General features: G+C 56.9%; 1 protein-coding gene across 1 annotated transcript in view; it reads right to left on the reverse strand.

The window, feature by feature from the left end:
* Nucleotides 1-1218: 1218 nt before the first annotated feature.
* The window catches only part of BSN (bassoon presynaptic cytomatrix protein), a 134858-nt gene continuing 110521 nt past the window's right edge, over nucleotides 1219-25555 (reverse strand). The window contains exons 4-12 of the mRNA XM_026055035.1: nucleotides 23735-24175; nucleotides 13089-19874; nucleotides 6811-8995; nucleotides 5688-6445; nucleotides 4990-5086; nucleotides 4441-4581; nucleotides 3493-3547; nucleotides 3199-3296; nucleotides 1219-2081 (exon numbers count right to left, since the gene is read on the reverse strand). Coding sequence (XP_025910820.1) covers nucleotides 3507-3547; nucleotides 4441-4581; nucleotides 4990-5086; nucleotides 5688-6445; nucleotides 6811-8995; nucleotides 13089-19874; nucleotides 23735-24175 — 10449 coding nt within the window. The 3' untranslated portion in view covers nucleotides 1219-2081; nucleotides 3199-3296; nucleotides 3493-3506. The remainder of the gene's footprint in view (nucleotides 2082-3198; nucleotides 3297-3492; nucleotides 3548-4440; nucleotides 4582-4989; nucleotides 5087-5687; nucleotides 6446-6810; nucleotides 8996-13088; nucleotides 19875-23734; nucleotides 24176-25555) is intronic.

The raw sequence follows: 25555 nt of genomic DNA on the forward strand, positions 1-25555 counted from the left end.
CAGGGAGCAGGGCAGACCTGGAGCCCGGGAGATGCATCCTCAGGCTATGCACTTGTCATTGGCAGGGCAGCTGGCGCCGGGCAGGCTGGGGAGATTGCGAGCAGGGCCGTGGCGGCTGCCTCGCCGGCAGAGCCTTGCGGCAGGCCGGCAGACCCCAAAAGAGACCTGTCCTGGGTGGGGGGCACCCTGGGGAGAGCTGGGCATCACCCCCGAGGTCACCCTGTCCCGCAGCCCCTGCACTAGCCACTGGGCCTCTCCCTCCAGCCTCACGCAGGGCCAGGGCATGGGGCAGGGAGCAAGTGGCCACAGGGCCAGGGCTGGTTGCATTTCATATTGTGACCACCAATCCTCAATAACAAGTGCATAAATCTGCTAAGAGCATTCAATACAGGTGATGAACTGATGGAAAAGAAAAAGAAAACTCCAGGCAAAGAACGGCAAGCATTTAAACGTAGATGAAACCGTGCAGAGAAGTAGCAAGCCATGCTCTACGACAGGACAGACAGTCACGGGCTATATGGCTACCCTTTGGCAAAGTGGCCCTCCGTGGGTCGAACATGCCACTAACTTAAACTTCATATGCACAGGTGGTTGATAGAGTAGTTATCCAGTTGCTCAGCAGCACGTTTGCAATTAAACCCTTATACATAACATTGAACTTATTAACTATTAACAGGTCTTGTTCTTAAGTTGTGTATTTCATTGCATAGAACATTAGACATGAGAATCGGTCGCTGCTACCCGCGGGGGTGGGTCACACCAACGAACTGCTGTTGGAACATGCTCAGCGTGAGAGAGAGACTGGCAGGAAGCTGACGACACGCACAAATGAGAACCGGAGCGTCTGTACACTGGCTGAGTTCTTTACAGTGAAACGAGCTGTCTCGTTTGGTTTCCTTCTGGGATCCCAGGCCACGGGCTGAGAAACCTCCTCCTGGTGGGGTAAGCGAGCTTTTGCTCTGAGTCGCTTCTCCATCGTTCTGAGCATGCCCACGCGTAATGGCTTAAGAAGGACTTGAATTGCACAGTAATAGGAAGGATATTGGCAGAGGCAAAGCTCTCCTGATCTTGTTCCATGGATTGTGCTCTTTTATAGCCTTCTGCACTCTATTGCTTCTACAGACAACAGCCCATGTGTTAACTCATCGTACAAAGCAAAGAGGAAAGAGGATTTGGTATAAAGTTAAAAAAAAAAAAACCAAAACCAAAACCACGAAACCCAAAGAAACCAAAGAAAACGGAAAAGGAAAACCCCCCCAACAACGAAGCCCCGCGACCCCTCCCGGTGCGGATGAGGTATACACAGAAATCAAAGTGGGATGATTAAGGCTGTTCTTTAAAGAAAAAGGATCCCCAGGCGGCATGGAGCACTGTGTGCCGGTACAATGGAAAGCACTGCCGTTTGAATGCTTTAGAATGGCTTCAGGTTGGCTTTGCGTGCTGAGACACGTGCCTGGCCGGCGTTTGCTTTGGGAAAGGCCAGCCCGCTTATGTGCTGCCTTTCAGAGTCCTATGGCCTCTTATTTCAGTAATGAAACAGTGTTAGGTCCTAACTGAAGTTCTCCTAATCCCCAGCTCGGGGTCGGAGCGGTTTCCAGTGCAGGGGTGGCACGGGGAAGGGCCCCGTGCACGCGAGGGACCGGTGGGACAAACTGGAATGTGAAGGAGAAACGGAGCCTGCAGCTCCCAGCCCTCAACTTACACATGGCTCAGAGAGGGAAAAACCTATGAAGACGCTAGATTTCAGATTCAGAGGGAGCAACTCTGCGTATAATCTTGAGAAAGGGCCACGGTTTCCAACTCAGCCCCTCGGCATATGGGGGCCCGGGGCAGGGTCAAGCCCCACCTACGTGACATGATGGTCTGGATCAGGCCCGTCCCTTTGTGGGCAGCCTTGGAGGTGGAAAGCGCGTCTGCCCAACCGTTCCTACGGCTCGCTCCACGCTGCGCCGGAGCCGCTGCACAGGCTCTGCTTGCCAGGCGTGGAGGGCGTGTGCTCTGGGTCATCTGCCAGGCCCCTGGTTCAGCCACTGTTTGCTCCATGAGATCCAGCATCCAGGGGATTGCCCTGCTTTCAAAAGCTTGCGAGAGACAGAGAGAGAGGCATTAGTCGGAGCTCCGTTTGCGCCCTGTGCAATGATGCCCTGATTGAGAAGGGCGACCTGGTGCCCCGCTGCCCTGCAGTGATGCCGAAGGGCAGCAAGTGCATGTGGTGCCTGCCATCCCCGGCTCCTCTGCCCCCAAGTTACTGTCCCCCCGGCATGTCCTGTTGTCTTCCTTGAGAGGCTTGCAGGGAACACATCCCCTCTTGTAAAAAGCAAACAGGAGTGAACTAGTGGCAACAGCCCAGGAGACRTTGCCGGAGGAGCAGCTGCCTCCACCTACGCGGCTGGACAAGCTCCCAGACCAGAACTCGTGAGCACTAGGAAACGGCTCGAGCCGCCCAAACTATCCCGGCAAAGCTGGTGTCTGCAGAAGTGTCCGGAGCAGGATCAGCCCACACAGTGCTGCAGAGACTGAGGAAATGGGGCCAAGTGCCCCCGCTCACTGGCTCTGCGCCGACATGCGCAGGCATTTTGCAACAAGAACAGGCGACCAGGCACGAGGACAAGCGCCCCAGTACGAAGGGGAACGGGCTGCAGTGTCCCACGAGGCTGCCAGGGCTTTTCTGGTCCTACTCGGCAGCAGGGTGCTTCTGTCACCTTCCTTCTCTCTCCTTCTGCACCTAGCGCCAGGGCACTGCCATCTCCTGGGCTGTGCAGCACCAGTTCCCTGCTCATCGCCCCCAGCTCCAAACCTGTCCAGCCTTTCTGCTACCCTCAGCCCCTTGTGGCATTGCATGTGCCGCCCTGAATCAGCTACTGTCCCACAGACCCTGCTGGGCTGCTGTCCCAAATGCGCCCAAACCCCCCTGCATGCAAGGCAGGTCCCTCTGGTCCTTCCCTGCAGCCTGCGCTCCACCGTGAGATGAGCTGGGCTCTTGAGGTCCCAGCGAATGCCTCCTCCCGTCATCCTGACAACAGCGAGGTGGGAGAGAGCTGATGGCATGGCGGGCCGGGCACAGGAGACGTCAGGCACAAGGGACACTGGCAGAGCTCAGCATGCACCTCGCAGGGAGAGGGATGTTGCGGGTGCCCTTGGGGGGCTGGCGGGGTGTGAGGGAAACCAGCAGGCCAACCTCTGCCCTGGGACACTCACTGTTATACTCAGAGTCCAGCGCTGCATGCTGAATTCACTGGGTTCTTCATAGGTTTTTCCACTTGCAATGACTAGATCTCCACTCGCTTCCCAAACTCCTGTGGTGGGAAGCAGCAGGAGGAGCTGTTAGGGCAAAGCCAGGGCAGGGAGAAAGAATCGGGGCATCCCTACCACCACCCACCCAAGGAGACGCCGGTGCCCGCTGCCCCGCTGCCAGGGATGCTCGTGGTGTCTCGCAGTGGAGCAAGAGGGCTGGGAGGGGGTAGCGGGGCTGCTGCAGGACAGGCAACTCACCTTGTGCCGTTCTCTCACCAGAACGAAGTGAATTTCTTGCCGAAAGCCGACACCGCTGCAGAGAGAAGCCACAAGAGGTGTGAGTGCTCCTGCCGGAGCCCGCCACATCCCGCTCTCTCTCCCTGGCCATCCGGCTACCCACTGCCTGGGCAACCCCCCCTACATCGGCACCGACTCTCTGCCTGTCCCGGCCATGTCTGTCCCAGCAAGAGCCCACCGGTCCCCAGCAGACCCTGGAGCAGGGGCTGCCACGCAGGTCCCCTTCCCACCTGACGCACAGGTGACGGTCCCCATTAGAGAGCGGCGTGCCAGGCAGGCCAGGGAGGATCTGCGGGTGCTATAGCTCAGGCAGTCACCATGCTGCAGGCAGCAGCCCTTGCCTGCGCATATCCCTTCTGCTGCAGGCATTCAGGGCCGACTGGGAGCCGGGGGAAGGAGCCATATCTCATCTCTGCCCCGACTCCTGTGCCCCGCAGGATTACCTGGCCAGCCTCCCTGACAGATCCCACTGCTCCCATCCCGCTCGTTACCAGAAGGCTAATTATTCCTCTCATTGTCACATTAGTTTTTGTGGCACCCCGCTTGGAGCTGGAGTGATTTTGCCACTTGCATGGCCCTGCAGTGGGCCAGTCTCCATGTGCGGATGAGACTGGAGTTTCCAAAGGTCCAAAGCAGGCTCGGAGAGAGCCTGGCCGGACTGCAAGGCACAGCCCTGGGAGATGCGGCCATGCCCTGCGGGGGGCATGCCCTCCTGTACCCGGAGGGCTGCAGTCCCCTTGTCACCCCATGTCCCCAGCTGGGTGGTGGGGGACATTCCAGCATGCCTTCGCCCCCCCCCCCCCAAACCGTGGGAGCAGCTCATCCCTTTGGCTCCGAGCAGGCTCCTCCTGTGGTGGAAGAGCGGCATGCCACAGCTCCCTGTCTCCAGCCCCAGGGAGCAATCCTTACCTTCAGTCAGTTTGCCTGCTTGTTCTGCTGCCCCTCCTGGCAGGATTTTGGAGAAAACGCTCTCTCCTTCCACCCCAGACTGCCCAGCTGCCGTGCCAGCAGGAGGACGAGGCCCAGCTGCCTTCTGACCAACCTTGCTGTCTGCTGGGGGACAAACGAACATGCCATTAGCAGAGGAAGGGTCTGGATGGCTGAGGAAAGCTGTCTGCTCAGGTGAGCCTGGAAAGCAGATCCTCATGCCAGGGGCCAGGGGCTGCCAGGTCCCAGGATGGGCTGTTTGCCCTGGGCCAGCGAGCAGGAGTCGGGGCAGGTCCCCATAAAACACCACCTGAGCGGGGAGCTTGGCAGGTCACAGGGTGGCACTGAGCAGGGGACACGATTGGTGCCAGGGTGGCACCTCGGGGGGGCTGTGGCAGGCGACCTTGGGGAGCTCAGAGAGACAGGGCCCCCTGGCTTGGCCCTAGCTCTGCTCCCAGGTGGCAAGAGCCTGCAATCGGGCTCCAGCCCCAGCTGGGGTGGCCTGGCCCCCATGCCGCTGGGCAGACTGACCTACTGCTGCTCCCAGAGGCTGAGCCACCGGCGTTCTCCCCTGCTGCTGTGGCACTTTCGCTGTGGGCTTGGACGTGTCCATCTGCTCTGCTTTCAGCTGAAACACAGAAAATGCCTTTCAGGGTCTCTTGGCCTTTCTCTCCCAATGAGCAGGGGGATGTGGCCATGGGGAGAGCAGCACAGCATCCTCCAGGGTGGCGGTGTGGCAGGTGACATGGTGCTCGCCATGATGATGCCCGTGCCTTGCTCCCTGAGGAAACCTCTCCTCCCCAAAACACTCTGGGGAAACTGGCCCCAAGCCAGCAAGCAAGGCAGGGCATGGCCATATCATCTCCCCAGCTCTTCTCTGGGGTGCATCCAGCTGCTTGCGGCAGCTGTGGGCACTCCAGCAAGCTGGAGCACACACGTGGGATATAACTTGCTCTTGCAGTCCCCACGGCTCCCACCCCAAACCTTTCTCCTGCCACCCCTCACTTCATTCCCTGTCCCAGTGTCTTCTTCAGGCTTTGCTGAAGAATGGAGCTGGGAAACACCAGCCCTGGCCCGTGCCATGGTGCAAATGCACAAAACTTGGGCAGGCTCCATCCCTCCCATCCAACCCCATCCCCTGCCCTGCACTGCCGGTGAGCTAGGATGGTCCTAAGAGCAGCCTTGGAGAAAGAAGGGAGGCAGTCAAGCCCGGCAGAGCCCGTACTTACCGGCGTTGCTTGGTGACCGCCTGGCTGTGCATGAAGCGTGGCTGGGGGCTTCCCTGGAGCCTGGGCTGGGCTCGGCTGCTGCTGCGGTGGCCGGGAAGAAGGAGGTCCCTGCATCCTGCCCTTCGCCTCTGGCTGTAATGGCCCTGCTGGCTGCTGGGCAGCCGGCCGGGCTGATGGTGGCTGCTGCCGGGCCTGCTGCTGTACTCCCTGCTGCTGCCGTGCTTGAGGCTGCTGCAGGTGAGGCTCTGCTTTTTGCCCTTGGGACGGCGGCCCGTGCGGCTGTGAGGGCTTTTGCGATTTCTGGGTCTCGGCACCATGGTGGTGAGCGGCCGGGCGGGATTGCTGGGGGTACTCAGAGGAGCTGGGGCCATAGGCTGCCTGCGCTCGGGGCTCGGGCTGCTGAGCCTTCTTCTGGGAGGCTGGCTGTGCGTGGCCACGGGGCTCGTGGCGGCCTTGCTCCCGGGGGTGCTGCTTGGCTGACCGCCGGGGCTGCTCGTCGCTGGTGTGGCGGGAGGAGGACGAATGCCGCCCATACTCCCCGTGGTGCCGGTGCTCTCGGGAGGAGGAGTGCTGTGGCTGGGGGTAATCATCGTGCTGCCACAGGTCTTCGTCTGGAGGCTCGTCATAATCGTGGTAGGTGTGTTTAACTGGGGGTCTCTTCTGTGAGGAAGAGTGGCCACCGTAGTGCTTTACCCTCTCTGACCGCGCTTCCCTTGGCTTATCAAACCAGTCTGTCTCCTCCTGACCCAAATGATAGGCTTCAGAAACCAAAAACAAATCACAGTCAATCTCTCTCTCCAGAGGCGTGAATGCAGCCCAGGCTGAAGCCATGCAATGAAATAAAAGAAGGCAAGCAGCTTATCACACACATACAGGACACCCCGCCACAGCACGACCAGACCCCGCGCCAGCAAGAGACAGGACGGGACATGGATACGGCAGGGCATCGAGCAAGCACTGGACAGGACCTGCTAACACAAAACACCCAGGACAAAGACTGGAAAAGGGAGGAAGGCACATGTCAAGCAAACTGAGGCTGTGAGAGTGTCTTTGCTTATGACCGTATGAGCATGCCCCGGGGAATCACCATGCTCTGGGGTGGATCACCACAGGTAGCTGTTACCTTCACTGTCTGAAACAACACAATGGGAATCGTCCATGATGTAACCTTCCTCATGCTTGTAAGAGTGATTCCTTGGCACATCTTTGATGTGTTCTTGCACATCAGGCAACGAGTGGCTGGAGCAGAACTGGGAGCAGGGGTCCCCCATGGACTGTGGGCCAGGGCCACCAGAGGAGCGCGACACCCCCATGGACTTTCCCAAGGGGCTGACTGGGCTCTCCTCTTCCGAGGCCTGCGTGCGAACGGGAGTCCTCCCGCGGCTCTGACTCATGCTAAGGGACGAAGGCTTGGAGCTGCCCTTTTGGGACCGCTCCACGTTCTCCCTGTCATAGGACTTGCTCCGGCTGCTCACATCACGGCTGGATGACTTTTCTACACTGTAGCCAGATGAGCGGGTCCTGCTTCCAGCAGAGTAGACACGGTCCTCCTCATCTACCAAGTCCCTGCTGGACACGCCATAGTACTTCTGCTGCTCATACACATTCTTCTTGAGGCCGTACGTGATCTCATCCTGCATCTTCTTTGCCCGGGAGGCCACGTTACTGCTGCTGACTGATGTTGTCACTGTGTAGGAGGCCAGGTCTGACTCCACATCTTTGGCTTCTTCAATGGGAGAGAACTTGGAGATCTTCTGCTCCATGCCCTGCTTCCTGTGCTTGCTGCGTTTTGAGGAGACCACAGCGGGAGCCAGGTTTTTGGAAGAATGCTTCGGCATTGCCATGCCAGACCCGTGCTTGTCCACCCGTGAGGAATGCCGATAGTCACTGTCCCCGTAGTAGTAGGATGAGCCCCCAGAGCTCCCTGGCATCCTGCCGTTGCTCTCTGCGCCCCTGTGGTAGCTGTTCTTCCCTCGATGGTCAGTGCCGTGGTGGTCATACATGTCCTCCTCAGACTCCTCCTCCGCTTTGGAGTAGCAGCAGGGTCTGCTGGAGCTCTCAGGATCCACTAGCTCGCTCTTCTCCTTGCCGTGGCGGCCATTAGCACTCTGGCCCTGTGGCTCCCCTTTCTGGCTGTCCCCTGCTGGGCTGTCTTTGGTTAGCTCACTAATGTCATCGATCATCACATAGTTACGGGGAATGCTCTGCTCCAGGTTCGTGTAGAGGGACTCTGACGAGTAGCTGGCTGAAGGGCTTTGTGTGACACTGGCTCTGTCGGCCGGCCGGGCCTCAGGGGCCTTGTACTGGTCATAGCTGCTGGTCACCGTCGTGGTGCTGAAGGCGACTTCGGGAGCCGTAGAAGAGATGGCCACTGTGGGCCCACCAATGATTTCGTAATTGGTGGGGATCTTTTGCTCCAAGTCAGCAAGAGAGGTTTGCCGCGGCTTCTGGTGCAGGGCGTGCACATCCGCCTGGGTTTGGAAGAGCGTGTTTTGAGCTGACGGCCCGGCTGCGGCATTGGGGTAGGTGGTCTGGGTTTGGTAGTGATTGGGCGGCCGGAAACCTTGCTGGCTCTGGACACCCAGGTCCGGCTGGTAGGTGGTACTGGGGGCGAAGCCATGGGCCTGGAAGGTGCTCGGTGCGGCGTAGGCAGGCAGCTGCGCAGCCTGGAAGCCGTCCTGAGAGGTGCTCACTGTGGGGTAGTGGGGTGGCTGCAAGCGTGCCTGCTGAAAGGCAGCAGCGCCCTGTGGGGCGGGCGGCCCTGCTGGGTACTGGTAGGGACCGTAGGCGGACGCAGAGGTGTATGGTGCACCAGCAAAGTCAGTGTACTGGTTTGCTGGCGTGGCGCTTGGCCGTGTCAGCAGGCTCCCGCTGTCATAGCCGGAGAGGCGCAAATTGTTGAGCTCACTGTCAGACATGTAGTCCCTGTTCTCCCCCAGGCACCTCAGGTAGGGGTAGTCCCTCACGTTCCTGTCCTTCAGCAGGGATTCCTTCCGCTGCGTAATTCCCAGCTCCAAGTATTTCAGCTTGGCATCGATCTCCTTCTCCTCCTCATCCAGCTCGGCCTGCTTCTTGCGCAGCTTTGTGGACTCATGCTCCACCAGCTTCAGGTCACGGTCAATGTCCTTGAGCAGGGTGGCCTTGGTGACCTGCACAGCAGGGCCGGCCAGGCCTTTTGGCGCCAGGCTTGACAGGTACATCTGGGGATGAGCCTGGCTGGCCAGGGGCAGGTGAGCCTCCTCAGGTGGTGGGCTGGGCAGCGTGCGCTTCACCTTGCGCGTCAGCGGGCTCGACTGCAAAGAGGCCATCTAGGAAACAAAGCAAAGACGCGTTAATCACAGGTGCTGGCAGAGCTTCTCCAAGGCGTGTGCACTGCTGGGGAGGGCCAGGCAGCACCCCCTGCTCTCTGGACTGCCTTTCACCCCAGCATGGATTTCACCAAGGGGGATCGGATCCTTGCACCCAAGCCTAGGAGGGCCCTCACTCCAGGAGCAATCCATGGTACATCCGCGCCAGCCAGTCCAAAGACCAGGGAGACTATGCAGGACACCTACAACAGCTTGAGAGTGCTTCCTCCTCAGCAGCTGTCCCCAGCAGAGGCTCCCTGCATGTGGATGTATCCTCTCAGGGACTTTCTGGGGGTTCTTCTGTGTGCCAAGGAGCTCTGCTCACAGCCAGCATCACCTCGTGCTGGCAGGCATCACCCCAGCCCCGAGCCACCCCTTGCCCAGGCTACAAGCCCCAGGGGAGACAGAGCACCCCTGAACCAGCGCAGGAGCATGGAATGCTGTCAACCCCCCCCCAGTGGAGCAGCACCCAGAGGCTGGCAGGGCTGGACCAACTCAGACCAGCAGAGCCATCGCCAAAACGCCGCCTGTCCAGGGGTACCAGGGTACTGTTTCCAGCTGGGGAATGTGGGCTCCCAGTAGGTCACCTTTTCCCCAGGGAATGGCCAGCAATCAGGGCTTTGCCAGCACTGCTGGGGTGCCCCTTCTGTGCACTGTTTTTGCAGAAATGTAGATTCTTTTGCACATGGTCCCTCATGCACCGAGAAAGCCATGTTTATATAAAACCGTAATAAATAGGATGGAAGTAACAGAAAGGGCACTTTCTATGAATAATTACCAGGAGTGGCAGCGATCCAAGTGTCAGGCTGGCCTCATGTGTGCCAGCAGAGAAACACCATTAACTGCTGGAAAAACACTTTCAGTCCTCATGTAGTTTGCAGCAGGGCTTTGAAATTTGGCAGGAGAGTGGCCTCGGGGCTGCTGCTGGCCTTGCAGAAATCCGTTGAGACCAGGCCAAGCTAGAAGCTCTCAGAAGTGCCCGTTTCCCAACTGCACTCTGCTCAGGGCAGTTTTCTCCTGAATTGCAGCCAAATTCTCTGCAGAAAAGAGGCCGGGCAGCAGTCAGGTGCCCTCTGGAGCTCTGCTACGCTGGGCCCACTCTGCTGGGCCTGCGAGGCTCCTGGGGATGGGCTGAAAAGCAAGGGCTGCCCAAGCACTCCCCGTGCCGCCCGCCCCTCCGCAGACGGCCATTCAGAGACGCTCAGCACCCAGCCCTTACGCAGCCTGGCTTTCAGAGCACTCTCGGCTTGCTCTCTTCCCCAGCTGCTGGGCACGTCCAGTGCAGAGGTGAGGAGGGACTTCACCAGCTCATGCCTCAGTTTCTCTACCTGCAAAATGGGGCTACTCCCCCCGACGCAGAGGCCTTCTGAGAATTACTCCRTTACTCTTTGCTCAGCAGTTTGCAGTCTAAAATAGCCTCTGCCTTGGTGTGTGAGGGCAAAGAGGGGGGAGGAGTGCGAGTCATTGCCACTGCACACATGCTGTGGGTCCCAGGAGGGAGCAGGCAGAGAAGCTGGAGGACAAAGCCATCAGGTGTGGGGCTTTCTCAAGGTGGCAGTGTCCCAAAGGCTTCCAGCCCTTCCAGTGTTGCTGAGGGTAGATGGAGGAGAGCAGGAGTACCCTGCTGATGCCATYAGGCAGAAGTGGCGGGATGCCCGTTGGGGATGGAGCTGTGGGCAGCACGGGGATCTCTGACTTGTGCTAGGCTTGCAGACAGACAGTGGGTTCCATCCAGGCAATCCTGATGCATTCTCTGCCCTAAAATACCTGCCAAAGCCTGGACACCTCATAAGGGCCCTTGTACCTGAGATGGGTGACAAGGTAGAAGTGCCTGGCTGGGCTAACACAGCACAGGTGGAAAGCTGAAGCTTTGCATCAGTTTTGCTCTTCAGGATAGGAAAAGGGAACCTGGCTGGGGCAGAGGCCAGGTAAAAGCCCTGGGTCCTATGAAGGAGTTGTCAGCTCCTTTCTGTTCATGGATATGCAGCAAGCTCAAAGGTTTGTACCAACTGGTGGAGCTACAGGGCCTCCTTGTGCGCTTGCACAGGCCTGGAGGAGCATCCTTCTGCCTCCCAGCATCGCAACAAGCTGCATTCCTCCCAACTGCTCAGCCACCAGCAGAAAGATTTCGGGGCACATGTACGTGCACAGAGGCTGTCACTAGCTGCTGCAGGCAGCCAGCCTTTTAAAATATTAATTGCTGGAGCACTAAYGAAACTGAAATGTCCTCCGGGGCCTTCTGGAGCCATTCTCCAACAGAAAGGTTATTCCGTCGAGGGACGAGGCTGTGCTGAGAAGTCAGGTCACAGACAGCAGCTGCATGAGGATGTGCAGTTGACTCCTTGCCTGTCTCAGGGCAGTCTCCTGATGCACAGAGGGATGTTTCCATGCACAGGAGGGGGTGCATGAYGGCCAGGAAATGACAGCCCACAGCATTGGAGACAATCTGCTTTCTGTGTTGAAAAGATCACCAAAAAGACTCAGCTCAAGTCCAGCCTGCAAATGGGGGAGCACATAGTAGAAGCGCAGCCAAACCCAGCAAGGCAAGACCTTAACATGAACAGAGCAATCTCTGAATGCGGCCACAGGTACATCTGATGCAGTGCCCAGGACTGAGGGCTGCTTTGGTGAGAAATGCAAACCTCTCCTGACTCTTGGCTCAAGCCTCTCCGTGCTYGCCCACGACATGCTGGCACACACACATGACATGATACAGCTGGACCTCAGCAGGGTCCTGCCCATGATGGCAGTCTGAGGCTGAGTAGGGCTCTGGTCTTATCAGTTTTATTCCATTTTAGCTCCCTGGAAGCCTTTTCCAATGGTGCCACCATCCTTCGTCGCAGGCACTGAGAAGCCCAGAGGCAGGCCTTTGCTCCACAGTAGGGGGCCGAATCCCGTGGCTCTTGGGCTCCCAGTGCTGGAGTGTGCTGCACCTGTGTGTGGGGCTGGCACTGAGCAGGAGACAAATGTGAGCAGACAGGATGAAGGAGACCAAGGCAGCATTGGGGGGGGCTGGGGACCTGTCAGGGCAGTCAGGGCTGCATTGCTCAGTGCTCTAACAGCGGTTGACAGGCAAGTATCGCCCTCCTTCCTCACTCCCAGCCGCTCCAAACTGCAAGGAAAAGGTGCTCCTTTGATCGCTGCCTGCAAAGCCAGCCATTCTCCTCGGGTCAGGCCCACGACAGACCAGGACGGTGGTGGGGAGCACCAAGCTTGGCAGGCTCAGCTAACCATAGACTTTCAGGTGGCTGAGCCGAGTCGCTGGCAGGGGCAGCAAGCCAGCCCCTCCATCACCCCTGGGAGAAGGGGATTTTGGCCAATGCCAGCAAATGCCTYGGTGACTGAAAGATGGATATTCTCCAGCACCTCCATGAGATCATCCCTTCCTGCTGTTTGCCAGGGATTTCAGTGCCTCTGGCTAGTCTCCGGCTGGCAGATCGAAGTCTCCAAAGCCAGCCTGTCTCCAGTCACCTCTCCGCAGTCCTCCTTTGCTGTCCAATTTGTGGTGTTAAATCCAAAAGCGATGTGGAGGGGCTGCTGGTCAGCTCTCCCTCTCCCAGGCACTGAGGTGCTGGTGGGAAGATCCGGATCCACATGCCCTTCTCCCATAGCTCCTTCACAGTCCCCAGACGGCAGGACATGGGCTACGCCTTCCCAAACTGCTCCCCTGCAACATGGGAACTACTAGGAGAACTTAGGATCAGCACCCTGCCCTTGGCACTCCACTGCAGCTCCAGGCTCTCCTGGTTGCAGGAGACCTGAGGCCAAGGAGCACCACTTTATGGCAGAGACCCCAGGCACCGAATCCGGTGCTGCCCCAGCTGTGCAGAAAACCCTGCCAAGACAAATGCTGGGGCAGAAGGCACACCGGTGCAATCCCTGGTGTCAGGACTGTCTTGCTCACTTTCCCTTTAGGACTGTCCTCAGCTGAAGTTCTTCCCACACAGCCCAGCAGCACAGGGAGGGGGCAGAAAGCACTATCAGCAGAGCAAATATTGGGGTTGATGGTGCTAATAACTCACAAGCACCTGAGCAAGTTCCCGAGCTCACTTACCTGGCTGCCTGGGAGCAGTGGATGCTGGTACAGGGAGAACCTGTCCTTCCCGGATTCCTCAGATGTCGGGCTGATGGGCTTAGGGTCGGACAAGGATCGCTGCATGGTTTTGATGGGACGTGGCAGAGTCTGCTGGCGCTGAGCAGAATCAGTGGTGAAGTGCTTCTGTGGTGGGACGTGAGCCTTGTTCAGCCTTTCGCTGGTAGCGAAGGAGGACTCGAGGAGGCGGTGTGGGGAGAGGGGAGACACAGGCGAGTAGAGGACCTGTGGAGACCTGGGGGGCTGTCGAGTCACCAGCTGAGAGAGGGAATCAGTGGGCAAATGCGACTGGTACCCAATTTCCAGGGGATCTGGCTTCTTCTTCTCAAATTTGCCTAGGGTCTGCTGCCGGACAGCATGGGGGTCCAGGGGCCCCGTGCTCACCATCTGGATGTTAGTGGAGTAGGGTGTGATGGTAGTCGGCACCGTGAGCTGGGGGACCACAATGCCTGGCTGAGGCTGGGCCTCAGGCTCTGTCTGGCAAGCGAGGCTCTCACCCCGCTGTGTCTTCTCTGGAGCAGAGATGTACTTCACGATCTCCACGCGGGGGTCGTGGGTGGTGATATGGATGGAAGGGGAGACCCTATGAAGCTGGTCGGGCTCCGTCTGCACGGAGCAGTCACTGATGGTCTGAATGCCGACACTGGCTGTGCCGCGGGAGGTGCCATCCTGCTTGCCGTCGGTGCTGGCGTCGGTGTGCCGCGAGGGCCGGGAGCGCCGCCGGCGCACTGGCTGCTCCCACTCCCCGCTGTCCTCCTCGTCCGTCTGCACGCTGCAGTCGGTGCTGCGCCGGGGCCGCCGGCGCCGTGAGAGAAGGTAGCGCTCCTCGCYGTCCTCCTCGTCCGTCTGCACGCTGCTGTCTGTGATCTTCTTCACCACAACCTCCTTGTCATAGGCATCCCGCAGCCGTGGCATAGAGTTTCTCTTCTTCATGCCCCGGCTGGGCTCCCAGGGCTCTTCAGCCTGCAGGGACATGTCTGAGGCAGAGCTGGTGAGCGGTCGCTGGAGGCCGGGGTAACGAGGGCCAGTGGGGCACTCCTGCCCTGCGCCCRGGGCACCCATGAAGGCCTGGCTTGGCGGGGGCCAGAACTGCCCATTCTGTGCCAGGCTCCTCTGCATCTCGGTAGGTCCCTCGGGCCCTGGGGGTGCCCTGCTGGCAGGCTCGCCAGCGGCAGGGAAGGTGCTTTTCTGCCTCTTCTGCTCCTCCAGCTGTTGCTGCAGTTGGTGCTGCAGCTGCTGGATCTGCTCCAGCTGCAGGCGCTGCTGGGCCAGCTGCTCACGCTGCAGAGCGAGCTGTGCGTGGCGCTCCTCCTGCTGCTGCTGCAGCACTTGGTGCTTAATGGACTGCAGCTCCTGCAGCTCCCGGTGCACCAGGAGCTGCTCCTTCTCCCGGTGCCGCTGCAGCTCCACGCGCTCCCGCTCCAGCTCCTCCTGCAGCCGCAGCTGCCTCAGTTTCTCCAGCTCCACGCGCTCCCTCTCCAGCTGCAGCACATGCTCCTGCTGCTTCCGCTGGCGCTCCTCCTCACGCTCCCTCTCCTCCCGACCCGGCCCACCAGGCTGAACTCCCTCTGCCACCTGCTTCGGGGCGGCAGGCGCCAGCGGTGCCAGCTGGCCGCTGTCCTTGGTGGCCGCCATGGGTCCCTCATCGCAGGGAGCAGCCCTGGGTGGCTCCGCTCTCTGTGGCCCTGCTGCAGGGGCAATGGGAGCTTTGGCAGCAGGCCCAGTGCTCATGGCACCTGTGGCTGTGCTGGCTGCGACAGTGCTGATGGGCTTCCCCAAGTACACAGGCGTCTCCATCACCGACGGTGCAGAGACGGCTGGGAAGCGACCAGGAGGTGGGTAGCGATAGAGGCTTTGGGTTGCTAGTGGCATGCGGGGAGTGACTACTGGCACTCTGGTCAGGCTGGCCAGAGGCACTGCCGTGATGCTGCCTGGGGCGTAGGGTCTGTACAGCCCACGAAGCATGGGCCGGAGCACCGAGGCCGGCTGTGTGGTGATGGGCAGTGTCGATGCTATCGGAGTGTTTATGGTTGAATAAATCATGCCATCTGCGGCCCGCACGGTTGCAGTGGAAGGGAATATCTGCCGTACGGCTCCCAAGCGGACACTGGAAATATTGTACTGTGCAAGGTTGCCAAAGGCCTGGCGCGTCTCAGGGAAATTGGGGTTGTACATCACGTTCGGTTTCATGGGCGCAACACCCTGCTGGGCTGCGATACCGCCTCCTCCTGCTGGTCCGGCATTGAGACCATTAGGGCCATACTGTAGGAGCTCAGGGCCATTTGCATGCCTGCCCCCGTACTGGTCCATCGAATTGAGTGCTGCACACATGCGGCTGATCTCACGAGCTGTTGTGGCACTGTAGTGGGCCAGGCTGGACTCCTGGAAATTCGCCAGGTCCCCTCTGGGGGAGTACCGGTAGTCAGAGTAGATGTTAGATGCTGAGCTGTACCTTCTCATTGGGAGTGGGTGGCTCAGCAAATCCGAGGGCTGGCGGAGGTCAGAGAAAGAGCCGTACTGCATTCCGTGGCCCAGGTATCCCCCTTCGGTGAAGCTGATGCTATAGGAATGCTTCATTGTGGTCAAATCCACAGCGGCATCACTGGCAGGGGAGTGGAAGGGCTGATCCCCCTTTGTAGGGTAGTAGTTCATCCCAATTTCGGACAGGTTTGTGTCTGACATGGATGAATAGAGCCTCCCAAACATGCCAGTGGGGTAAAACTTCTGCTCCTCATACAGTGCAGGTGGAGGAGCTGGAGCCGGCTGCTCCCGGTATGGGAATGCCTCTGACAGGTCTGGCTCTTTGCTCCCATAGTAGGGCCCACTGGGTTTCCTGCTCGGCGCCGCATCCCCAGCTTTCTTCTCTGGCATCTTGGAAGACGGGTTGAAAGCTCCAGTGCAGCTGCTGCCAAAGGGGAACTTGTAGACCACATCGCAGCAGGCCACCTGGCTCTCTGACTTCATGCCAGTGAGGTCCAGCACATTGGCTGGAGGCTCTTCTTTGACCACTTTGGTTACTGGGCCAGCTGCTACATCTTCCATCTGCACCATCATCACTTGGGATTTCTTGCCTCCCAGGGCCATGAGAGGGCTCTGGGTTTTCAACTCCACTGGTACCGTGTGGTACAGCTCCGAGCTCTGGTCCTGAGGAAATGACTGGGAGATGCTGCTGATATTAAGCACATTCTGCGCATTACTGGTCTGCATGATGAGCATGTCCTTCTTCACCAGAGGTGCCATTTGGCTGGGCAGATTGTACCTTGCAAACTTTGCCTGCTGAGGAGTAGCAGTTTCGGGTTTCCCAGTAGGTGTGGGAACAGCGGCCCCACTCCCTCTGAAGGCGGCTGTCTGCACACCCTGCTCCACTTGCTTCACTTGCGCCAAGCACACCGGGCTCCCGGCCCCTTGCCCAAAGTCCATCCTGTTCTGGAAAGGGTCTCCGTAGACCACAGGCTGCTTTGGCTGCGAGATGAGCATTGGAGATGCGATGGCGACGCTGGCAGTGCTGGCCGCTGCTATGACGGCGTGGGGCTGCTCTTGGGCATTGAGGTTAATGATTAAGGGCTGGATGGCCGTGGACTGTCTGTTTGGGATTTGGTCCAAAGTGAGGCAATACTTCCTAGTCTCTGTAGCCAAGGAAGTGAGATCCATGCCTTGGTCAGTTATGATGATGGGGGCTGACTTTATAGCAGTCCGTAAGTCTACAGCATTAGTGCTTGGTGCCTTGGGACCTGGCTCTACCCGAGACGTCCCAGGGATAGAGGAGATCCTGCACAAGGAGATGTTTTCTGCAGGGAGCGCTCCCCAGGCATATAGCCCTGCAGCGCTGTCTGCAGCCGAAGCGGCGGGCACTTTCTGGACAGCTGAGGCTTGCTCTTTCACAGGCTGTGCCTTGATGTAAGCGCCTTGCAGCTCCTGCTCAAATGTCTGGCTGTAGCTGTGCATTGTCTGCTGCCGGCTCAGCCTGGTGGGAGATGTGGCAGGGGAAGTGGAGGAGCTGATGCTCACTGGCTTCGTTTGGCTAGATGCATTGGCTGCTAGCGTGATCAGCATGAACGGAGCATCTTGTGAGGACTGCTGCCGAGCGAGACGAGGAGAGCTCGGGTGGTGTGGCGTCTGCGTTCCTTGAGCTACCATGGGGGAAGATGCTGAGATGCCAGTGGTAGTGGGGATGTCATAGGAGACAAGGGGACTTTGTGTTTGGGTGGAAAATTCTGCAGTCGACTTTGTTCCCAGCCCCGGGCCAGAAGGCATCGCTGCTCTTGGGACAGTGTGAACGGGACTCTGAGTAGGAGAAGTAGGAGAGAGTGGGGGGCTTGAGCTTTTGAAGAAAGGGTACATCTTGTGTGGCATGGGCTTGCTGTCACTCACAGCTTGCAGTTTCTCTCTCGCCGTTTGCACACTGATCTCGACAGCACTCTTGCTTCGGCAGATGTCCTCTGTTTGAGAGCTGTAACTTACAGAGCTCTTTGTTGGACCATAACTTCTGGCTGATATGGATGTTGACTCTGTGCCACTCAGAGCTGGAGAGCTGTATATTCGTGGCGCACTTGCTGTGCTGGCAACCACTGTTGTGACTGTGCTGGCACCTTTGCTGTAGGTGTAAGGAGCCTTGGAAACCGGGCTGGGTGCTGCTGTGGTGCTGTGCAGCTTGGCAAGATCTTGTCCCTCTTTTGCAAAATGCTGGGTGACCCGGACATCAGGAATGACCTTGCCTGCGCTGCCTTCAGAGGCTGAAAAGGAGACGGGAGCTGAAAGCTGAGTGGGACTTGTCCCAGGGGTGAGCGGACCACCGTTCTGCTTCATCAGGTCAGCATATGCGCTCTCGGCATTGAGGAAGTGTTTCTCTTGATACACTTCTTCTTGCCCTTTCTTTTTTTCTTCCTGTTCTAGAGCCAAGTCAAATGAGGAAGACTGGTGCATTCTGGAAATGTTCTGCGATGTCTGCAGGATTTCCTCGTACACCGCTCCCGGCTTCGAGAGACCACTCTGATAGTCAGGCTGTGAGGGGTGCATGGCACTGCCATCGTACCTGTACTCGTCTACGTACTGGTACTCAAAACTGGTCTGGCCCTCCGTGCCGCGGTATCCTACCTGCTGGTATGCACCACTGTAAGAAACACTCTGCTGGGACTGCTGGACTTGCTGCTTTTGCATCATTTCTGCCTTCCTCATCATCTCCTCGTAGGCTTCTTCGGCACTTTTGAGGGGCTTGCTGGCAGGCTGGCTGGAGCTGCTCTCTGTCTTTTCTGTTGGGGAGTACAGCGACATGAAGGTTGGCAGGTTGTACTCACTGCCAGACTTGTACAGCTTGGAGGCCATGACATCGAAGCTCTCGGTCTCTGAGTCAATCGAGGGCGAGTACTCAGAGCAGGAGGACCGGTGCAACTCCTCCATCTCTGCTGCCTGCCGCAGTTCCTCCGTGGGGGAGGCATCCTCGATGGGAGAGAGGTTGCTGGGGGGAGTTTTGGAGCGCTCCCTCCTCCGCTGGGCCCTCAGCTCCTCCTTGTCACGCTTGGTTTTGCGTGCGGTGCTTCGGATGCGCTGCTGCTCCACCTCCCGCATCTTCTCCTGTTCCCGCAAGAGCTCCTCTTCCTCCCGCAGCTCCTCCTCCTCAGACGAGTCCTCGATGGTGGGCAGCAAAGGGCCATGCGAGCGATGGCGAGCCTTCCTCTGCTGCTTCACCTCCTCCAGCCTCTGCCTGCGACTGGGGCTGCTGTCACTGTCCTCCTCCAGGGAGGATATGGATGTGGGAGAGGTGCCTGAAGTGTAGCTGGGTGTCGTGGCTGGCAGGGTAGAGGTAGAATACTCGCCCCTGGACCGCTCCTCTGGGGAGCCCGTCAGACTCTCCATCTCCAGCTCAGGCTCCCTGTCCAGGGTGGTGTCTGTGTCCTGGCTGATCTCCATGTCTCTGCTGTAGCTGTTTGTACTGTTTAGCTCAATAGTCTTGAAGCGCCTCAGTCCCCCTTGGGCCGTGCTCATGTCGTCACCCTCTGCTGCATCCAGCTCTTTCCTCTCCTCCTTGTACAGGCCGCTGGAGCTGTGTGACAGGCGCCGCTTGGCTGAGGGAGACTCTTTGCCCTTCTCCATGTCAGGCTTCTGTCCAGTTTTGGTGATGCTGTATTTAACGTGACTGTAGTCCTCCTCTTCCTCCTCAAGATTGTCCTCCTCTGCGCTCATTTCCAGGATCTGCCTTCTCATGAACTCCTCGTCTGTCACCTCCGCCTCCCTGCCTTTGGGCCTGCCTGGCACTGGGGAGAAGCCTCCTTCGCTGCTGTCCTCCACATAGTCGTGGCGCAGCTTGCTGCCAAACTCATCTGATGACTCCATGCTCTCCCTCTGGTCCCGCTGGTTCTCCCACTCCAAGGAGTCTTCATCCTCTTCCAGGATGTCTTCCAGTTCTTCGTCAGAATCAAAGGCTTCGGGGGTGATGGAAAGGTACCGTGGCCTCTGCCGCTGCCGCTGCTCTTCCCGTAGCTCGGGGTACCCCTTCCCACGGTCACTGGGCTCCTGGGAGGTGCCCCTGGCCTCCAGGAGGGGCCGCATGCTGCTCTCCAGCTTGGTGAGCTCAGAGGGACTGGGAGGGCTCTGCTCCGCCAGGCCTGTGCCGTTCAGTTTCTCCTCCTCCTGCTGCACCAGGCCCGTGATCTCGCTCTGGGAGCTGGAGATGCCATCAGATGAGTAGCCGGTGTCGCTCAAGCTCTGGGGGCTGCGAGACAGGTCGGGGGGATAAGGCTTGCTTGCTTCCTGCGGGCAAGAGAAACCAAAGCATTAGACCTGCCAAACAGCACCTACTTTGGGACACTTTCAACCGAGGGGACAGCGAGTGCACATGCATGCCTCTATGGTCTTCCAGACACAGAAGGAAGATGTTGCTCAAAGTGGCCAGCATCCCTGCCACAGGGATGCAGACCACTGTCAACACCCCCCCCCCCCGCTTCCTCTCAGCAAGGCTGGACCCTACATGCTGGGGAAATGCTATTACCCCAACATCCCCCAGGGACCTAAGTCCAGCTGTTACCCCAACATCCCCAAGGGGCCTAAGTCCAGCCACTATTTTGCTCAGCTTCCAGGTGGCTTAGGCCAATTTTGGAGTCACCGCAAGGGACTTGCTGCCATGCAAAGCAGGAGGGAGCCCCAAGTCCCAGGCCAGCAGAGCAAACTGCAAGGACCTGGCCCATCACCCAGGGTTACCCGCTGGAGCACGGCCCCATGCCACTCCCAGCGAAGCAAAAGAAGGGTGCTCAGAGTCCCAGACCTTGTGAGACCCTAAGCCCTCTCACAGGGCAGCGCAAGGAGAGCCCTGGGGAATGCATGGGGTCTGCCACCCCATGACGCGCTGTGCCCAGCTGCGCGGCCCTGCGGCAGTGTGCTCTTCTGGCAGAGGCCGAGGTGGCAGTGCTTGCAGCCTGCCAGCTCCTGGAACATCGACCTGCTGCCTGCCAGAGGTGTCATTTGACTCTTTCCCGAGCGCCTGGAGTTGATGGGGGCTGGGGGAAGATGACTCCTCACTGGGTCTCAAATAGCATTACATTGCCTTAAACTTGGGAAAATCTGCAAAGTCATAAGCAGGTGAACTGAGCCTGAAGTCTTCTGCTTTCAGCAGTTCCTCCTGGCTCTAACTCTCTGCTGTTTCACAAGGCACTCATCGGATACCTAGTATTTGTAGTATTCCCCTTCAATGTTTTCTTTTAGAGGTTAAATGCTCACAAAGAGAAGCTCAGAGCCCCATTTCTGCTGTGGCCTCTAAGACTAAGCTGCCACACAAATCTGCTTGGTGAGACATGGCACAGTATCAGAGCCAACATTTCYGGCAAACCCAGGCAAAGAGATCTGTGCTGTGTGCCTCCGCCTCCCATGCTGTATGTGCTGGCAGCCTTCCCCGCTCTAAGGATGCCATCTGCTTTGCCCAAGGCCCRTCAACTCCAAAAGTTGCTCCCTGTGCTTCTCAGGGAGGTGGTGCCATGGAAATAGTCACCTTGTGAGTAAATAGAAGGTTTGAAGGCTGCTGGAGGCATCTTTCCCTGGGCTCTGCTCTTTGGGAGTGTGGAAAACCAGCCCTGCTGAGTTATGGGGAATTTGGTTGAATGAGCTCTGTACCTTGAGATGGGTATTGTTTAGCAAGGCATCAGAGATATCACACCCATGGTAATTTGCATATGCTTCCCCCATATTAAGGGAAATGTTTCCAATTTAGCGTGGCAGGGAGATATCCAGGTGTCCAGGCAAATCAGGTACTGGACGAGCATGTAACTACCCAGGAATGTGGCCAAGACAAAACCTTGCTGGCTGACTGGGGACATGCAAGCAGGCTCTGGGTGTTGGCATGCTCRAATATCCGCACATGCTTAATTTTGAATCCAGCCCAGCACAAAGGCTAGATGCCTCCTAGGCCCTACTAATGGCTTTTAAGCAATTTGTATGACCACTGATAAAAGTGCATTACAGATTATGCTAAAAGCAGCTGATGTAAAAACAAATGTTCTCTGGAGTGTAGGAATTGTTTAACACAGTCTAACTGGGCATCTAATGGTATTAGAGAGATTATCAGAGTGGGAAAAGGAGCTACACATTGGATTTATAAATTTGTTTCAGAAACTGAGCTCCATCAGCATTATCTCTGCTTATAATTAATACTAGAAGGTTGTCTAATGATAATATTGATTTTTGACTATCCACTTATTTAGAGATCCACAAGACTCCAAAAGCAGCTGAGCCCTTGCTGAAAATCTTGGGATATTTATGGCTCCAAGCCCTGAACTCAGCAGAGGAGTTCAAGGTGCAGGGCTTTGTGCTTGCTCTTCCACAGGCACAAACCAGCCCCGATCCAGGGCAGGGGGTGCAGAGGTTCCTGTGCTAACTCCCTCCAAACGGGAGACAGAATACAAGCGCTGCCTTGGGCCCCACACCAAAACTGTCGGGGATTATGATCCCTTCTGGATGCTCATCCATACTGCAGGGGACAGTACCCCCGCTTTGGCAGGAGYGCTCATTCACCAGCATAGCCAGACCCGAGCCACAGCCACCTCAGCCCAGGGTAGAGCAYGGACTTTCCCCTCCTGGGGACTGTTGCACAGAGGCAGCAGCTCTTGGAAGGAGCAAGCCATCAGGGCTGGAGTGGTCCCTGGCCAGTGGGTACCTCTACTCACAGTTTCTGATGCCTCCGTCCGGTCACACAGTGCTCTCCACCCACATGAGTGCTACCCAATGGACCCGACGGTGGTATTTTGCCAGTAACACAAGCCCTACCTTATTCTCCCCAACCCCCACAAAGCACCAAAAGATCATTTGAGAAATTCCTTTGCTGCTCCACAGAGTGCTGTGCTCATCCCCAGGGCTTGGGAAGGTTTGCAGCAAGCACGGACTCAGTGCTGAACTTTTTAATCCTCAAATAGAACTGTAAGAACCTATAATTAGATTGGATTTGGGAAGGGAACAGTCTTGTTGTCTTGCAAGGTGAGAGGCTGAAGATCTCGACTGCTGTGCATCAGACCCCCAGACAGTCTGGCAAAGCACCAGGAACACCAAGAAGACAGGAAGTTCACTGGCAGCATCCACTGGGGACAGCAGCCTTTTAATGAAATTTAATTTCCATGATTGACAGCCCTGCAAACCAGCCTTAAGAATCAAGGCAGTCCCCAGGATCCTTGTTAGATGCCAGTAAAAATAAACATGCCGGTTTAATTGATGTTACARTTAGGTGAGTGTAGTAGCACTGAGGCAGGACTTGGAGCCGCTCCAAGGAGTGTGTAAAGTGCTGTTGCATCCTGCCCTGAGTGCTACCTGCAGTGCTGGAGACCCCACCAGCAGGGAGACACCCTAGGCGTTATTCAATTTAAGAAGCATCAGCAAACTTCAGCGTGAGGAGCCTTTTCCTCTGAGGGCTGCACTGGCAGTTTGGGTTTGTGGAGCATCCGGTGCTCCCTTCCTGCTGACCATGCAGCTGGCTAGAAGCAATGCTCCCTGGCTGGCAGGGATCTCACCGCACTGCCAGGAAGCACTGGGGTCTCTGTCCAGGGCCCTTGCCTCCAGCCTCAATTGCATCTTGAGCATTTCCCCAAATAGTGTTGAATTTAAAAAAAAAAGGTGGAACARAGAGCTTGCAAAAGACCCCTTCCTGCAGCATAAGCGAGAAATGTTTTGACTGAAACAATTTTTTCATTTCATGACAAGATTCATCTGCCCTTTATTATTTTAAAACAAGAGGCAAAAGACTATCTGAGCTATTGTATTATGCCCAAATTAACGTCATTGTAATAAAAATAGTAGAAATGTTAGTGTGCTGCTATATAGCATTTGAAATTATTAGCAATTCTGAAACAAAAGTGTTCTGTTTCCTAAAAAGCTTTTTCACAAGACTAACAGATTCAATAAAATGGTTTTTACTCTGATTTGGAATAAACCCCAGGTATCTGAATATTGCCACCTGCATGAAATGGGGGTTCCACATAAGACCAGCTCTGCGCAGGATGTGATACCCTGAAGACGCTTAAGAGACTGCAGTGAGCAGCCAAGCCTGGACTCCTCCTCAAAGCAAGGAGGAGATCCAAATCTTGGCACATTTGGGGCTCTATACTTGTGTCTGAGGATAAGGACAGGGCACTCACCTCCTGCTCCTTCACCCTCTGAGCCTCGGTGGGCGCCCGACTCTCCTTGCTTTCCACCTCTGGTTTTGTTGCCATGCTTTTCCCTTTTGGCRTTGCACTTTCAGGAACTTTGGAAGGCTCGGTGGGAAGTTTCGGCAGTGGCTTTTCTTCTGCTGGAGCAGGGGACTTCTTCTCCTGGGCAGTGCTTGGGGTCCTGCTCTGCTCTGGAGCCCTGAGATTCCTCGCGGGCGAAGGGTGCCTGTYGGGGGGAGCTGCCGGCTCTGCCTGYGGTGCGGCGGCCGGCGCCGGCACTCTTTGCTGCTGGCCGCTTCCTGACGGTTGGTGTCGTGGGGAGCCCGTTGGCGGTTGCTTTGGGGCAGGCAGTGGCATTGGGGCAGGGTCTCCCAGGCTCCCTTCTAGCAGTCTCTGAGTTTGGCAGTTCAAACACAGCCATTCGTTTTTCTGCAAAACAGAGAAAGGAAACATTAGCCTGAAGTTTGGGAGCTTCGTACAACAGGGCCAAGGGGAATTTCACTTCCTCTGGGGCTCAGAGGAGAAATGATATCCCGCTACAAACCAGGTACATCACTTCTCCACTGGTCAAGCTTTCCACAAGCTTGTCCCCCACCCCAGTAAGGCCAAGAACTTTCGGCAAGGCCGACACTCCCTCTGGCAAGAATTTTTGACAACAGTCAAAAGGGACTTTTGACAACATGCCTTGGCTGCCCTCAAATCTTTGAGAGGTTTCAACTCCTGGAGAAACAGGAACAGGTTTTCCATGCATCAAAGAAAAGGTTTTTCAAAGCAATGCCTCAAGCAGATCTCACCAAAATAAAACCTCATCTCATGCTGCAGGCAACACCTGGGAGGCTGCACATGGACCAGAGTTCCTGGGGCACCCAGTGGGTGGGGTGACTTGGGCAGACCACCTAGGGGAGCAAGGTGTGAACCAAATTTGYTGTGCTTTGAAAATGTGCAAGATTTTTGCATTTTTCTCCCATCTTGACTGAGGATGAAAAGACAAAATTGCCATTTGGAGCAACATGAAAGTCATTTATGTTTTGTTTGTGACCTCTTGTTATTCTCAGGAAGGTTTTATGGTAGACTAGGTTTCTTGCTGACCACACTGAAATACCTTCAACGTTTTTCCAATGGGGTACACGGCACAGCCTAAACGTGCCTTTTGCTGCAGGTTTGCTAAACACCAGCCAAGTGCACACACAAAACTGCCCTCAGCTGGCACCTGCATGGCATGGCACTTGGAAAACCTTCTCCCATTCCCTCAACAAGGGGAGGAGGCTGCTTCTTTCACTTAGGGCTGATTTAGGATTAGCCCAAACATCCTAATTCAGCAAATAAGAAGGGTGGACAGAGGACCAAGGAAGTGGGAGACACACTGCAGCGTGCACAGGCCAAGCAGCAAGCGGCTTCAGCTGAACCCCAGCAGCTCCAGATCCCCCTCACCTGAGCTCTGGCTCATCCTCATGTAAAAGTAGCCAAAAAGGTAGCGTGGAAATGAGGRGACTGCTCCTTCGCAGGCTGCCACACAAGTAACTGTGTATTAAAAGCTATGGATTTGGCGAYGGGAAGGAACAATCAATCAGGTGAATTCAGGAAGGAAAGCTGGGGTCTCCTGGTCGGACAAATCCACATGAACAAGTCCTGCCCGGTGTTGACTGCACCGAAAACACTGCCACTCTTGGGGGGTCAAGAAAGTGGATGTYGGAAGAAGAACAGAAAGTAATGCTGCTGTTAAGCTGGTTTCTTTAGCTAATCCCTTCGCCTCTGTAAGCTTTAGTGCATGCAGCTGGCTCGCTGTGTCAGCACAGCCCTCATCTGCTC

Source organism: Apteryx rowi, unplaced genomic scaffold (assembly GCF_003343035.1).
Source record: "Apteryx rowi isolate R43461 unplaced genomic scaffold, aptRow1 scaffold_98, whole genome shotgun sequence".
Classification (NCBI taxonomy): Eukaryota; Metazoa; Chordata; class Aves; order Apterygiformes; family Apterygidae; genus Apteryx; species Apteryx rowi.